The sequence below is a fragment of the Phyllostomus hastatus genome, unplaced genomic scaffold (genome assembly GCF_019186645.2).
Source record: "Phyllostomus hastatus isolate PE091 unplaced genomic scaffold, TTU_PhHast_1.1 phas_scaffold_501, whole genome shotgun sequence".
In the NCBI taxonomy this organism is placed as follows: Eukaryota; Metazoa; Chordata; class Mammalia; order Chiroptera; family Phyllostomidae; genus Phyllostomus; species Phyllostomus hastatus.
In genome coordinates this window covers 15,772,789-15,789,660 of record NW_025334033.1, presented here as the reverse complement: position 1 = coordinate 15,789,660, position 16,872 = coordinate 15,772,789, and the positions used below count along the sequence as shown (strand labels likewise).

Here is a 16,872-nt window from a genome sequence, read left to right as displayed (position 1 = left end):
TACAAACCATTAAATGCAAATGTATTATCTTAATTTTTGTCTTTTTTTTTTTTTTCAGAGCTTTTGAGAAATATCAGAACACAAGTGCTCATAAAATTAATTAAGCCTTACACAAGAATACATATTCCTTTTATTTCTAAGGTACTTAGATGCATAGATTTTAATATTTATAATTTGTAGTTATAAAAGCAGTATACCTGTCTTCCATTTAGAAGAATAATTCCAACTTGATAAGTTTTGGTAGCATTACATTTCTTAAACACAGTAACTTAAAAACTTTGCTTTTAATGTGCATTTTTCTCTGTTTTCTTGGTTTAAATTGAGTTAACAGAAGAGAGAAATAAAGATTGTGAAATTTTAAAGATTTCCTAAGCCTCAAAGAGTATTATAGAAGAGAGGGGAGCTAAAGAATATAATTAATGAAGGTTTAACCCCAATCATAATGAAATTGTTTTAAGAGTATACTTTAAATGTTGCAAAGTTAAATTTTATCATACCTGTGTTCTTAGAAATATATTGAAGTGATAATGAAATTTGTTATTTAAAATCAGAATAATTGTATAAAATTTTGACTTTTAAAAAAGTTAATTGGGAGAATTATAATGAGTCTTTTGTCTTAGGAGTTAAACATAGATGTAGCTGACGTGGAGAGCTTGCTGGTGCAGTGCATATTGGATAAGTAAGTATTTAGCTATTTTTTATCACAAAATGTTTAGGACCATAAAGTTTGACTAATGATGGCAAAGATAGCAGGTGAATTCTTAATTTTTTTATAAAAAACACCCTTTGTCTATAACTTTCTGTTAAAAGAGCTACATATGTAATGTAATGGTTTTTTATAAGTGAATGAGGATATTAAGCACATGGTCTCTGAAAAAGTTCTAAAGAGTTTTTCAGAAGAATTTCTCATTCAGTATTATGACGCATATACAGCTAGAGAATTATTTAACGAGTAGTATTTTTTCCTCTATAAGGAATGGTATACAGTAGTTTTGAACTTATCTTTTTTAAAAGCAGTATGTTGTTTAAAGCTTCACAAATTATATTTTCTCTTGATTGATTGGGTGAGTCTATGCCTTTTGGTTCTTTCAGTGAAATTGATGACAGCTGAAATCTGCTTTCTTTCTATAGTTTGAATAAGGTAATTAATGTTATAATTAATCCTGAACTCCATCATTTAATGTAGGCAGCAGTTTTTTTCTTTTGCGTTTATTGATATCGTGGGTGTTGATGCAATATTAGTCTAGCAGATATGCTTAGTGAAAACAGTTTGTAGACATGTCTTCTTTTATTTATTTCCAGCACTATTCATGGCCGAATTGATCAAGTCAACCAACTCCTTGAACTAGATCATCAGAAGAGGGGTGGTGCCCGATATACTGCACTAGATAAATGGACCAACCAACTAAATTCTCTCAACCAGGCTGTAGTCAGTAAACTGGCTTAACAGAGAACAAGCTTTTACAGACATACTTAAGGCAACAGTGCAGAGATGTAATTCTTAAAAGAACTGGGAATGGCAAAACTACTGTCGGTTGATGTGTCCTGAAAATTATTGGAGTTAATGGCAGAAGTGCTTTTTTTGATCAACTGGTTTGTGTTTTGCTGCTGCATTTATCCCAAGAAAAACAGCTTTAATCTCCAGAAGAAAACCAAAATGCCATGGGATTTATGCTGTATTGACATCTTGCCCTAAACATACAACATCATAGTAATTTGTCATGGGCAACATGACCAGAGAGAAGATTTTTGTCATGATTTTAAATACACTGACACGCTACTGTTGGTTAAATTTAAACATGTTTTACCTACAGAAATTCTCTCACAAATAACCTGCAATAACTTGAAATGCATACCCTTTTGAACACTTCCTTTTCTCATGTATAAATTAAAACGTTTGCTGCATTTTGCAAAATGTCAATTCTCCACAAATGTGTCCGTATATTTCTGTACCTGCAGTGTAGTAAAGGTTTAGATGAAACCCCATAATTATAGTGGCATACTGTCACTTAGGTTTCAAGCAGCAAAATAAACAGTGCAGCTCAGAAATTGTAGTTTGGTTCTTGATGTGTTTTTATTACACTTGGGGTTTTTGTTTTGTTTTTTAGTACCTTAGAACTTTCAAATTTTATCTTTAGTTAACAATTTTTAAAAGCCTGGGAGCAAATAAGTTAGTTATTTGCTTTCAAGTTTTTAAAATAAGTCTTTATTGATAAAGTAAGTAAAACTAGTTTCTAACAAAATACTTCCATATTACTTTTAACTTTGATGCTTTAAAGGAATAAATTTGTTTTAGGAATGATAATCCTTTTTAAAATAATAAATTCTAACTCTCAGAATGTTCACTTTAAACAAATATGCCAGAACATAGACAGCTAAATGAATGTTACACTGCATAGTGATTATGCTGGAAAATTATTTCCTAATTCCAGCAATTTATCACTGCTCAAAATCTTGGGTTTTGCTCTTTTAGAATTGCATTCATAGCTAATTTAAGTCACACAAGCTATTAACTTTATGGTTACACATTGTTTTAAAAGAAAAGTACTCCCAAGCTTGATTGTCTTATAGTTACCATTATTTGGCACCAAATGACTTTTAACAGTTTGCAAAAAAATAAATCCATCTTTGAGGTAATCCACAAAGGGTACAGTTGGCTTTGGAGGCAATCCCAAAAGAGTTTTTAAAGATACTTTGAGCAGTGGTAGCATAGTTAAGAAAATGAACTGTGTGTGGCCTTCCAAGGTGACAACCTTAAAGGAGACGCAGCTCATTTGAATGTATTGAGTTTTGGATGTATTTGTTTCATTTAAAAAAAAAGTTCACATTATTTTATAGTGTCAAAAGGAAGAACTAAGATTAAGATAATTTCTTTGGTTTTTCTATTGCTTGTTATTATGTAAAAAGAAGTGAGTGGCAGTTCAGAAGGAAGACTGTTTGTTGTAACTGAAGAATGGCAACCAAGAATTTTCGATCATTAAATCAAATTTTATAAACAGTGGAAGGAGCATGGACTTAAAACAAGGCATGCTTATTCGGTTTTGTCAAAATTTTACGAAAATATGTGATATATATTTATACTAAAACTATATAATCCTTAGATTTAGGAAAGCAATCAGTTAATGTCTTCAGATTAAAGCAGTATTAAATAACAGGTACAAGTTGGAAATTGTAGAAAACAAAAGACAAAATGTCTTTGGTAGGGAATAAAAAAGTTTAAGATACAAAATTATGTGTATTTTCTTCTCTTTTACATAAATAATTTGTGAAAAGTGCTAAATTTTTTTTACAGGAGTCATAATAATTAAGATTTCTTTTTTTAGTATAATTTGGAGACCCTTTGTTACCCAAATAAAAAATGACAATTTCTTTGCCTGTATTGAGATGTATATGTGGTAACTCTGGGGAAAAAGCCCTGCTTAACCCTGCTCAACTCTGAGTTGATGGAATTACAGTTCAAAAGATTTAAATGACATGATTTTCTGACTCTTACAATGCCCAGTTCCCCTGTGATGTTTTTGCAGTGTTCAGCAGTGAGTTTTCCCTCTTTCTAGAGGGAAAGCATATACTTGTTCTTCCTTAGGGAGCTGGGCTAAATGTATAACATCCAGTTATATCATAATCTTTAATGTAATTGTATGTATTACATAGGCTTTGTTTAATATTCCTTAGAAACAGATTTGATCTTTTTTTTAAGTCATTTGCCACATTTGTTCTAGAACACAGGTTTTTGATACAGCTTTAGAGTCTGACTAACTTAACAATTATTTTTCCATTTAAACATTTCTGTGTGCTTGTGCATCAAATCTTAGAGTTGCAATCAGAGATTGCTTATAAAATATAACTAAGTTGAGGACGAGTAAAAACTTGGCAAATTCTTAGCACTTAAATTGCTGGTTAAGTCTTTACCTCTTTTGTGAAAACTGTAATAACAAGTAGTTTTGCATCAGTATATAATGTGTTTATCTCCTTTTACTTTTTATCCCTAAACCTGGATAAACTTACTCTGCAGCAAACTTTGGCTGCCACACAGATACTATCTGCTACAAAACCTGGATTTCCATTACTCATTCTAGCTTTTACATTAATTTTTAAATTGTTGATTAAATTTTTTTCTCCACATCTTAATGTAGCATAACTTTTTTTAAACATGAGATGACTGTATGTAATAGTACTACTTTCATTACATGAGTCCCTTCTAACCAAAGGTTAATACTGTTGTTAAAGAGGACTGCAAATTTGATTTTACATTGGGGTTATGGTTTTAGCGAAGCCTATTTTAAATAGGCTACACCTTGGGCAGGATGTTAGTGTTATAATAAAAAGCATCGGTTTGTTACAGATGGAAAAACAGCTGTTTTAATATTCAAAACATCCATGATGGCAAAAAAAATGGATTTTTTGGTTTTTGTTGTTTTTTTGTTTTGGGGTTGTTGTGGTTTTTTTGAAGATTTTATTTATTTTTAGAGAGAGGGAAAAGGAAAGAGGGGGAGAAACATCAATGTGTGGTTGCCCCTCAGACACCACCTACTGAGGACCTGGCCCACAACCCTTTGGTCTGCAGGCGGGTACTCAATCCACTGAGCCACACCAGCCAGGGCTCCGTGATGGTAAAAACTTTTAAAAAGATTTTCTTACCGGTGGTTTTTCTGATTCTTCAGTAAACACAGGTGAGTACACTTTTGTTTGGGAAGATAGATGAGGTTGAGGGTGTCAGCATGTGAAGCAAATTACGTTGGAACAGAATTTAGTCAGTTTAGTCCAAGGATTAAAAGGTATTTGCCTGCTTAATGGATTCCCTTACTTTTTTAAGGGACTCAGATACTCTACCCATTTATTTACCAAGGCTGCTTTTTAAAAATAATACTGTTATTTTAGTACTTCTTTAAATAAACCTAAAAAATAATCATTTGATTTAGGTCTTTAAAGTGAAACTTGAGCATATAAAACTTAGTAAAGATAGTTTTCTTTATATGGGATTATAACATCTTGAAGAAGATGTTATAAACTGAGATATGTAACAAGAAATAAAGGAATTGGCTTTGTCAAGATTTTTGGAGATAAAATTGACATAAGGAATTGACTTTTTTTTTATCTGATGTAGATATTGCATAAATTGTAGCTAGTAATCATTCTATAGTAAAGTACTTTTGGGTTTGATTGGATTTATTTTGTCTACCTGTTTATTAGCCTTTTGATCTCCCATGTAATATACTGTATTTTTAGGACTATTAAGACCCACTGGACCATAAGATGCACCTAGGTTTTAGAGGAGGAAAATAGGAAAAAAATTTTGAAGCAAAAAAATGTGGTAAAATATTTAATAACTCGTGACCCTGCTCCACTGCCCACCGTCTCCACAGCAAGCCAAGTAAGCTGCATTCGGGCTATAAGACGCGACCCTCCCCTTCCCCCCAAGTTGGGGGAGGTGCGTCTTATAGTCCAAAAATACAGTAATTTGGCCTTCAGCTATTTTGTTTCAAAGTGTTGAATATTGTCTGTTTACTTTAGAACAAGAGGTGATGTTAGGCCTCAGAACTGGAAGCTCAAGATCTTTGTGTGACCAAAATCAAATTTTTTTTCCTTTTTTAAGAGGTTTTACCTGTTTTGTTCTTGCATTGGGTGTCCCCATCCCAACTCTCTCACCCCAGCAGCATCCTATATTTGTCTTAATAAAATGATAAATAGGAATGATTTGTAAGAACTTCCTTAATGTAGATTTGTCAAAGATATTTTTTTTTAGTGTAAGCATATCAGAGGCTACTTTTAATTCAAGATTATTAAATTTTTGCTATGTATATGCTAGGTAATGTGTGCCCTTCATGGCATGGATCAGACATTTCAAAAATTTTGTACACTTTGAATCACTAGATAAGATTGGAAAAGGTTTAACTCTTATAATTTCAAGGAAAGTTAGAATAGTAATGCAGTTTGGAGTATTTAAAACTCTGCTAGAATAATTAAAAATCAATCTTATGTCACCCACTCTTATAGCATTAAAGGTATATGCCAACTCCAAACCTTGTGATAGACAAAAAATTGCTTTTTAAATACTTATCTACTGGTTAAATTGGTTTCCTATTGTCCAGGACTTTAAATTTTAAACTTGGTCAGAATTTGCACAATAATGGTTGGCCAGAGTTTTTGTCTGTGTGTACATGTATACTTGGGAGTACAAAATAATATTGAAAGTAGACTGTAATTGAAAAATTTAAAATATGACAAAAGTTCACTACCAAGTTCACCACAGTAGCTTTTCCAGTTTCTATTGTTTAATATCACATATTTCTGACTCAGGTATATGCCATAAAAGGAATGTCCAGTGTACCAATAACTTTTATATTATGATGGGGTTTCACATGGAAGATGGTGTTAAATTTACATAATTCATTAGATTGAATTTTTAATATTCTAAAATAGGGCATCTTTAACTCAATTGATAAAGGTTTGTTTTATTGGACATTATTTATCTTACGAAGTTTACAGATTTTTTAAAGTAAACTTGAAGTATTAATCATCCCATAAAGTAAAAAGTTTCTGACATGCTTAGTTACTGTTACAGTAGCATATGAATGCTGTGTTGAATATCTCATTTTTGTTTAAAAAGTTTTTTTTGTATGTCAATCAAGAAATGGGGCAATAGAAAATACAAAATAGTTTTATGTCTCAACTTACTACATAGCTGATTTATGAGTTTCCTCAATTTTCTCAAAATACTAGCTTATTAGTATGAAATATGACAAGTTACTTGAAATAACACAAGGTGATAAAAAGCAGGTGACTAGGAATGTGACAGGATGTGTAGGAAGTCCCACAAGGTAGTGCTTGAGAATCAGCTGATGCAGATGGGCTGGGTCACAAAGTGCTTTAAGACGTAGTACTGAAGGATTTTTTACTGGAAGTACACATTCTTTATCAGTAATAAAACTTACATAATCTACCTCTTAAATATTTCCTGTGTAAATATTAGTTTCAGTTAGCACAAGGCCAGCACAGTAGTTTTGAACAGTACACTTAATATATTTGATCAAGCAATTCAATAGTGTATACTTAAGTAAAATGTTTTTAAAATGCTTCTCAGAAATCAGTACATTTTGTTCATTTGGGTTGATAATCAGGATTTAGTTATTTTTCACTTACAGTTATCTTCATGTTCTGCTTTGAAGCATTCATGGAGAAGTTGGACTCTCCTAAACCCTGTTTGATGATTCATCCTGGAACAATTCATGTTGCAAACAAATGTCTCCAGAATTATCCCTTGAGTATAAAATGAAGGAAGAAATGTACTCTCCCAAATCCCTTTTAAGAGTCTTTAAAATGAATTCTAATTCAAGGTTTGCAATATCTCAGAATTTGTTTCTGAATATTCTGAATGTAGCTCCGTGCTCCATGCTTGTGAAGCAGGAGAGGAGTGAGGCAGGTTGCCTTCTACTTCAGCCACCTTCAACCAGCAGTGGTGGGTGGTATGTTGGTAGCATTAACCCAGCAAGGAACCACGTAAGCAATGTCTGCCCAGTATCTTGAGCACTGTATTTGTTGTATTTAATAGTTTTATGGCCCCAACTCAATTTTTAGAGTAATGAGTAGAAATAATATAGTTTTCTTTCTAGAAACCTATTTTGTTTTTTATTGGGTAATGATTGATCCTCTGTAGATTAGTGGCTTTTAACTGAGGAAGGGTAGCTATCTTGGACCTACCTGTTAAAAGCGAGTTGTATTGTGAACAGGTATAGACTACAAACTGATGTACTTCACTAGGTAGGATAGGGGTCATACTTAATTAAAACATGGGTCTCTCCCCTTTCCCATTATTGTCTTCACCACCAAAAGGCAGGAAAGAAATCTAGAGGTGCCGGAATCTAAAAGGAATATACTCTTTCTGTAACCCCTTCATTAAATATCTGTTTAACATTTATTGTGCATAATGTGTGCTAAGGTTGAAGGATACCATGAGGAACAAATTATCCCTGTGCTCAAAGTGCTTAATTCTCTGTGGAAAGGCAGATGAATAAAATAATTTCATATAGAGAAAAATCTAACAATGAGTGAAGGTGGGGGAGGCATCTCTGAGGCTGTGAAAGTTAATTTCACACATGCATGATCAAAAAGAATGGGCCACGCAAGTCTAGGGAACACAGCCCAGGCAGAGTTTAAGTGTACCTGAAATTGGATGAAATCAAGTGAGATAGAGTGATGTTAAACAAGATTGGGGAAGTGGTCAGGGGCCAGACAACCAATAGTTTATAGTTTGAGGTAATGAGTTGAGATGATTATTCTAAATACAATGGGAAGCCATTGGAAATTTAAATTCTGACTTACTGGTATTTTAAAAGATGGTTCTGAATACTGTGGTGAAATAATTATATGGAACAATAGTGTGATCAGGGAGACCAGCAGGAGCCCTTTGCAGAGGTCTGGCTGAAAGATGATAGAGGCTTTCAGACTAGGATTTGGAAAGAAGGGCACAGTATTGTGATAGGCCAATGGGATTTGCTTATGAATTAGAATAAAGGGTTGTAAAGGAGAAAAGGAGGGTTTCTAAGTTTCTTACTGAACAATTGGTAGAGAGTGGTATCGCTAAAAGAAATGGGAACTGGGAAAGCCTATTTGTAGCAAAGGCAGAACCAGCGAAAGAGACAAGTGGACTACAGGCTTGAAAATAAACAGCAGTATAGCAGAAGCTAGGTCTTTTTAAATGGAATGATCAACTGAATCATGCTGAGAGGTTAAATAAGTTGACAGAGAAGAGCCCTAGGATTTAGCAAGAAACAAGTCTTTGGAGATACTAATGAGCATTTTCATTGGAAAGATGGGGGTGTTCTAGTTCTTCGATTTGACTATGAGAAACTTCTTTAAACAGTTACTGTCCTTAATGTCTCATAAATTGAAGGTTTTTTACAATATCTTTTTTTATATTTTCCAAATGTTAAGCAGAATAACAGCAAAGTTTGAAACAGCAGAATTTAACTCCAGACATTAATAATAAAGAGCCTCCTACAAATTGTCTCTTCCTATAAAATTTTAATACCCATTTTCCCTTTCTCACCCTATATAAGCATTTAACTTAAAATTTTTTTGTCTTTGACATCCATTAACTATGAGGTTGCGTAATATCCATGGCTTTACCCAACTTTATACCTCTACAAAAGCTGTCCAAGTTGTAAGCAGACTCATCAAGGAAGAAATAGAGGACCCAAATAGAAAATAAAAGAGAACACTTGACATAAAAAAAAAACCACAAAGGGTTTTAAGAAAATATTATGAACAACTATATGCAAACAATTGGACAGCCTGTTTGACATGGATAAATGCATAAACATACAGTCTTTCAAAACTGAATCAGGAGGAATCAAGAGAATCTGGACAGACAGAGTATATTTAGTGAAATTGAAGCACTAATCAAAAAATGCCCAATAATCGAAAGTCCTGGACCAGATTGACTTCACAGGTAGATATTGCCAGACATTCAAAGGAGAACTAACACCTCACCTCAAAAAAAAAAACTCTTCAAAAAAATTGAAGTGGAGAAGAGATTCCCAAGCTCATTTTAAAAGGCTAGCATTCTCCTAATTCCAAAACCAGATAGACTACCAAGAAAGAAAATTATAGGCCAATATCCCTGATAAATATAGATGCAAAATCCTCAACAAAATATTAGTGATTCAGCAATACATAAAAAAGATTACACACCATGATCAAGTGGGATTTATTCTGAGGATGCAAAGTTGGTATAATATTCACAAATCAAGAAAGATACACCACAAAAAAATGAAGGAGAAAGACCACTGATCATATCAATAGATGCAGAAAAAAACAATAAAATTCAGCACCCATTTATGATAAAAACTCAGCAACTGGGAATAGAGGGAATATACCTTAACATAATAAAGGCTATGATAAACCCACAGCCAACATCATACTCAATGGGCAAAAGCTACAAGCATTTCTCTTAAGATCGTGAATATGACAGGGATGTCCACTTTCACCACTCTTACTTAAATAAAAAACAGCAAAAAGCTTATAGGATAAGGATATAAAAAAAGAAAATGGGAAACTTGGTCCAGATGGTGGTGTAGGTAAACCATCTGGAGCTGGTTGTGTGAGGAGCTGCCTCCTCACACAACCACATCAAAATTTCAATTAAGCTATACCACAACCATCATCAGACACATCAAAAATCAAGCTGAATGGAAGGCCTACAACTATGGAATTAAAGAAAAAACCACATCAAGACTGGCAGAGGTGAAGACATGAAGCAAGCTGGTCCCACACTCATGTGGTGGGTAAAAAACAGAAGGGACATTAGGAGCAAAGAGTCCCAGCCCCATACCAGGCCACCAGCCCAAAGCTCCAGTGCCAGGAAGAGAAGTTCCTATAGCTTGTGCCTGTAAAAACCAGCAGGGAGATTGAAGCTGCAGAAGAGAGAAACTGCTGCAGCCTCAGGCAGTTCCTCTTAAAGGGCCCATGCACAGACTTACTTAGACTTGCTCCCTCTGAGCTCCAGCACAGGAAGCCTCAGATTGAAAGGCATGAGACACATATGGGGAGGAACTGAACTGTCCAGCATTAGGGTGAAGCTAGGGATCAGACAGAAGTGCTGACAGATGCCATTGTTCCTTTTCTGAACCCTCCTGCCACAGAGCCAGCAGGCGGGTCTATACCTGAGACTCTCATCAACCTGGCTCACACTGTTTGCCCCACTCTGGTGATTCCCTGAGGCCCTACTCCACCCAGGTTTCAGGCCCACCGAAGCTGTTTCCAGAGGCTTTTCCATGTGAATGGCTTGTCTTGGCCCATGCTTCAGATTTTCCTAAATTCTCTCAAAGCAGCAGCATCTAACTTCAGCGAACCCAATACCTCTTGCTAACTTGCTCCAGGCTTAGCACTAGCAGCAGCCAGCTATGGTTCACAGCTCGGCCTCACCTAGGCATCTCCAAACCCAGTACAAGTTGCAGCCATATGCAGATTACTTTGTAGCTTACACTATGTGACCCCAGACAGACCACAGTTGCTGGCTGACCTTGGACGTCTCAGTAGCTATCAAGGCTCAACTAAGACAGGAAGGTATACACAGCCCACATGATGAACACGCCTTGAGGTCCCATCTTAGTCTTAAGGGAGACTGTGCCATTGGACTCTATAGAACACCTACTACATTAGGCCACTCTACCAATCCTGGGAGACGTAGCAGCTCTACCACCTAACACATAGAAACAAACACAGGGAGGATGCCAAAATGAGGAGACAAAGATACATGGTCTAAATGAAAAAAAAAAAAGGACAAAACTTCAGAAAAAGAACTAAACAAAATGAGCCCTGGCTGGCGTAGCTCAGTGGATTGAGCGTGGGCTGCGAACCAAAGTGTCGCAGGTTCGATTCTCAGCCAGGGTACATGCTTGGGTTGCAGGCCACAACCCCCAGCAACTGCACACTGACGTTTCTCTCTATCTCCCTCACTTCCCTCTCTAAAAATAAATAAAATCTTTTTAAAAAAACATTTAAAAAAAAGAACTAAACAAAATGAAGACAATCTACTAGATGCAGAGTTCAAAACACTGGTTATAAGGATGCTCAAAGAACTTAGTGAGTAACTTAATAGCATAAAAAAAGAAAATCCAATCAGAAACAAAGGATACACTAATTGAAATAAGAACAATTTACAGGGAATCAACAGTACAGTGGGAATGAAGTTGAGGATCAAGTCAGTGATTTAGAATATAAAGAAGCAAAAAAACAACCAATCAGAACAGCAAGAAGAAAAAAGAATACAAAAAAGAGAGAGTAAGGAGGCTCTAGTACAACTTCAATTATACCAACATTCAGATCATTTGGGTTGCGAGAAAAAGGAGAGAGAGATCAAGAAACTGGAAACCTATTTGAAAAAAAAAGGAAAGAAAGAAAACTTTCCTAACTTGGTGAAGAAATAGACATACAAGTCCAGAAAATGCAGAGAGTCCCAAACAAGATGAACCCAAAGAGGCCCACAATAAGACACAGCACAATTAAAATGCCAAAGGTTAAAGATAGAATCTTAAAAGCAGCAAGAGCAAAAGCAGTTAGTCACCTACAAGGATACTCCCGTCAAGCTGTCAGTTGACTTCTCAAAAGAGAATTTGCAGGCTAGAAAGGATTGACAAGAAATATTCTAGGTGATGAAAAGCAACAACACCCAACCAAGATTGCTCTACCCAGCAAATCTATCATTTAGACTTGAAGGACAGATAAACAGGTTCCCACACAAGTAAAAGCTAAAGGAGTTCATCATTAGCAAACCAATCTTATATGAAATGTTAAAGGCTTTCCTTTAATACGAAAAAAATATGAACAATAAAATGGCAATAAATTCATGTCTATCAATAACTGATTCTAAAAAGCAAAATCAAACAAGAGAAACAGAATTATAGATACACAGAACATTTTGATGGTTGCCTGTTGGGAAACAGTTTCAGAGAGATGGGTGAAAAAGGTGAAGGGATCAAGTACAACTTGTTACAAAATAGTCATGGGGATGTAAAGTACAGCATAGGGAATAGAGTAGCCAAAGAACATACATATGCACAACCCATGAAAATGGACAATGGGTTGGGAATTGCCTGAGGGAGGAGGAGTGTTGGGTAGAGGGGGCAAAGGGGGAAAAACTAATATTGTAACAGCATAAACAATAAAAAAATATTTTTTAAAAGAAAGTGTTTTATACAGCTGTATAACATTTGTTTTAAGCTCAGTGTTATTACATAAGCTAAAAAGTTTTAAAATTTTAAGTTTAAAAAGGGAAAATGTTACAGGAAGCTAAGGTTAATTATTGAAGAAAGAAAAAAATTAACTTGGTGTGGCCTGAGTGTGCAGTGTTTATAACATCAGCAGTAGTGTAAGGCAATGTCCCAGGCCTTCACATCCACTCACCACTCACTCATTCATCCAGAGCAACTTCCAGCCTCACAAGCTCCTCATGGTAAGTACCTTATACAGAAGTACCATTTTTTATCTTTTATGCCATATTTTTACTGTACCTTTCTGATGTTTACAAAAACACAAATTCTTACCATTGTGTTATACCATGAGTGTCCAGAATAGTAACATGCTACACAGGTTTCTAGCCTAGGATTAACAGTCTATGCCATATAGCCTGCGTGTATAGTAGGCTATACCATCGAGGTTTGTTTAGGTGAACTCTCTAATGTTCGCACAATGATGAAATTGCCTAAGAACACATTTCTCAGAACACATCTCCGTCATTAAGCAAGGCATGACTAGTTAAAAATCTCAACAAGAAAATACCCTCAACTTAAAATGGTCCTAAACCCAGTAACTGGTGTCTTTATTAGTGAAAGAAGAGGGACTTTTGGACATAGAAACAGACAAAGATGAAGGCAGTGTGAAGACAGAGGCAGACGATGGAATTATGCTGCCACACTCTGAGAAATGCCAAGAGCCATTAGAAGATGGAGAAGGGCAAGGACAAAAGTCCCCTAAAGGCTTTGGAGAAAGTGTGGCCCTGCCAATGCCTTGATCTTAGACTTCCGGCTTCGGAGCTGAGAGAACAAATATCTGTTGTCATAAGGCACTGAGTTTGTGATGATTTGTTGCAGCAGTCCTAAGAAACTAATACTCCCATCCATTAAATTATTCTGTAAAGAACAACTTGGGGAAATACATGGCTAAGTTCCTGTGAGCCAATTCATCAAATGATCAATACATATCCTTATATTATGTGCGGTTTTGTTTAAAGTCACCTTATTTAACACACATTTTTGAACATACATTATTGATTCATTAACACTGACTCATGTCCACTAACACTAACTCATGCCTGAGCAAATCTTATCTAACATACAGGATTTCTCAACAAGGTACATCGCAGCCATCTTGCACTTAGGAGCACTAGATAGTACTTCAGTACTGCGCCTGAGGGCCATTTTAAACAACAAAGTCACTGAAAACCCACAAAAATATGAAAAACATGGCACTAGACAGACCTCAAAAAGGACACTTGTTTACAGTATGAGAACTGAAACAAGAGGGCCAAGTGCCACTTAGTTTAACTTCAGCTGGAAATGTGCTCCCTGGTGACTCAAATTTCGCATCACTGCATGCACACGTGTCCATGAATGACCACAAAAGGGCTGTGAGTGTTGATTTTCAAGTTACAAATAAATTTTAGCAAGTGAGTGAATTCATACAGATGGACCCTTCAAATAATGAAAATCAACTGTAGAACTAGATCCAGGCATGCTTTAATCTTCCATTAGGAAACTCACAATGAGGAGAGACTTGATGTAATTTCACTTATGAAGCTGCAGCACCATACAGCAGTGCCCCCTTATCTGTAGTTTCAGTTATTCACAGTCAACTTGGTCAAAAAAGGTTACTTTTCACCAAACATTGACATGGCCTGCTCCTTCCATCCAGCCATTGACATCAACATGGCTAGATGACTCAGGATCACCCGAAGCAAATGATCCTCTTTCTGACGTATCATAATATCCAAGAGTTGAGGTGAAGTTGCAGGATAAAAAGCAAAGTACCTAACTAATGCAGGGCCAGGGGGCCCATTCCCCTTATGACACAGCTGCAGCCCTTAGAATTGTTATTCTGACTCCGTGAAGTGTTGAGCAGAACTGGGCAAGGCAGCCAAGATATACCCAGGTGGACAGCTAGGTAGGAGAACCAGACCGTGGTCCCTGTGAGTCAGAAGAATTTATTCTGGATTGAACTCTTATGAAGTCACCTCATTTTTGTGAAGACGCTGGGGTTCAACACCCCAGATATACAGAGTAAGCATGGGAGTGCTTGGAGGTAATCCTTAATGGGAGCTCCTTGTTCTCAACATGAATTTGTCTGTAACTGCCAGAATATTATAATAATGCATGTGCGTGGGTATGCAAGCACTTGTGCACTCACACACACACACACACACACACATATTTATCTCTGCCTTTTATGTTTGTCTTTTATCTTGAAAGACAATTTCAAAAGACCATTTTTATTGCTTCTCCCTACATTATATCTAAAACACTGAGACCTATTTTTAATCTGGCAGTGTAAAATCTTTATATGGCTTAGAAAATTAGTCTGCAAATTCTATATGTTTATTGTTTAAAAATTAAACTCAGGAGTACACAAGGGTATATAATGAAACATAAAAGAATCCTGACCTTAGATATAGTCACTATCAAAAAATTATTATCTGTTCTTCCAGAAATTATCTGCATATAAAGGTATATAATTTTTGCATAAATGGGGTCCCACAACATGTTTTTCTATTTGTTTTCTTCCTAATGTATCTGTTAAGCCAATGTTTAAAAAGCACAGCAAGATAGTGTCCACCATGCTACATACAGTATTACATTTCATGGCATTGTGTTATTTTCTTTTGTCTTCTTGTAGCATAAAGTCCCTGTAAAGTGACCTTTTGTTTTGGTATGTATGGCAGGGACACAAGAGTTTTACAATAAACAATATCTCACAATAATGACTCATTATTTGAAGAAAAAACCCCAGCAAATAGCTTGGGAAAATGTCATCATGCATCTGGTGGTCAGCAAACTTAGGGAGGGATTCCTGTCTAGTTCTACTGCATTCCATATTCAAAGTCACAAAGAATGGAATTATGAGAAAACTCCTTTTACCAGTGGGATGTTTGATGAAATTTTTTTGACTAAGATACTCCCACCATTCTCAAGACCAAAAGCTAGTTAGAATTTTTAAAATGAACTCCACGGAAAGCTTAACACTTATTTTTAGCACTGCAAATAGTTTCTCTTTTGGCTTTTAAAAAAGACAACTTCCACCCATTAATTATTTGAATGCCTACTATGTGCCAGGCTATGCTAAATCCTTTATCTCATTTAATCCTCCCAGCAACTGTTCTTATTCAGGTTCCTTTTAGTTAACAAACCGGAGGCACACAAAGACTAAATAATATGTTCGCAGTCAAACTGCCAAGAGAGGAAGCTAAGATTTAAACCCAGGCCAGTCTGACTCCAGAGGCCATAAGCTAACCTTTGTGCTACCTAATTTCCACTCGTATGCAAGGCTTGTCTTCTCTTTCCACTTACTGCCCTGGTCCTACTCATTGGTGCAGCCCAATCAGCCTATGTGCAGTGTTAGCTTCAATAATGCATTGTCTATTCTACCTTGTATTTGTTTCTTTTGGGTCTCCCTTCCAGAAAGCTCTGACCTCACTCAGCCCAGACCTTTCTACAAGAAGAGGGGCCGGCAGACACTGCCCATCAGAGTAAAAGCCAGGAATTCACCTTGACCAAGGGGCCTCTTTGTGTAAACCTGAACAAAGATGACACATCAACTCTCTATGCCATATATGCCTGTTTATGGAACAATGGTTTTTAGTATGACGTGTATCCATGGAGTAGTTGAAAATGTGTGTAACTTGGCTCCCAGAATAGGTTTAAGCAAAGTTAATTGTATATAGACATGAGTCTTCTTCTGGGCTTCGGGAATCTTGACTTCCTTCTTCCTTAACTTGCAGACTCTTGTCTCTCCCTCTTCTACCTACCCAGTCATTTTCTCTCATAAACTCATATTGTTAGCTCAAGCTTTTTCTTCTTCATTTGCACCCTTGAATTACTGTTTCATAGATAAATACAGGTACATGCAAGTGGGTATGGTTCAGTGAAAGTACATATAGTAGAGTATCTGGGTGTGTATATATATGGATGTGTAAATGTGTACCTAGTACACTGTGACATATGCTCTGGTATATATTCAATAATATGATAACTAAATAAGAATAAGAATGCAAAATTCCTTTTCTGTAACAAAAACACGGTTAGGAAGTTCCACTCAAGCTCCCTCCACTTGGCTAGTAACTTCTCTGTGCCCCAGGCAAGGCCTGCAACTTCCTTTGTCTTG

At 35.9% G+C, this 16,872-nt stretch overlaps 1 protein-coding gene across 2 annotated transcripts in view; it reads left to right on the top strand.

Annotated features, from left to right (window-relative positions):
- The window catches only part of COPS2 (COP9 signalosome subunit 2), a 33,814-nt gene extending 30,585 nt beyond the window's left edge, over positions 1-3,229 (top strand). For both annotated transcript variants that reach the window (XM_045823374.1, XM_045823373.1), the window contains exons 11-13: positions 59-141; positions 621-679; positions 1,303-3,229. In XM_045823374.1, coding sequence (XP_045679330.1) covers positions 59-141; positions 621-679; positions 1,303-1,447 — 287 coding nt within the window. In that variant the 3' untranslated portion in view covers positions 1,448-3,229. The remainder of the gene's footprint in view (positions 1-58; positions 142-620; positions 680-1,302) is intronic.
- The last annotated feature ends 13,643 nt before the right edge of the window (positions 3,230-16,872 follow it).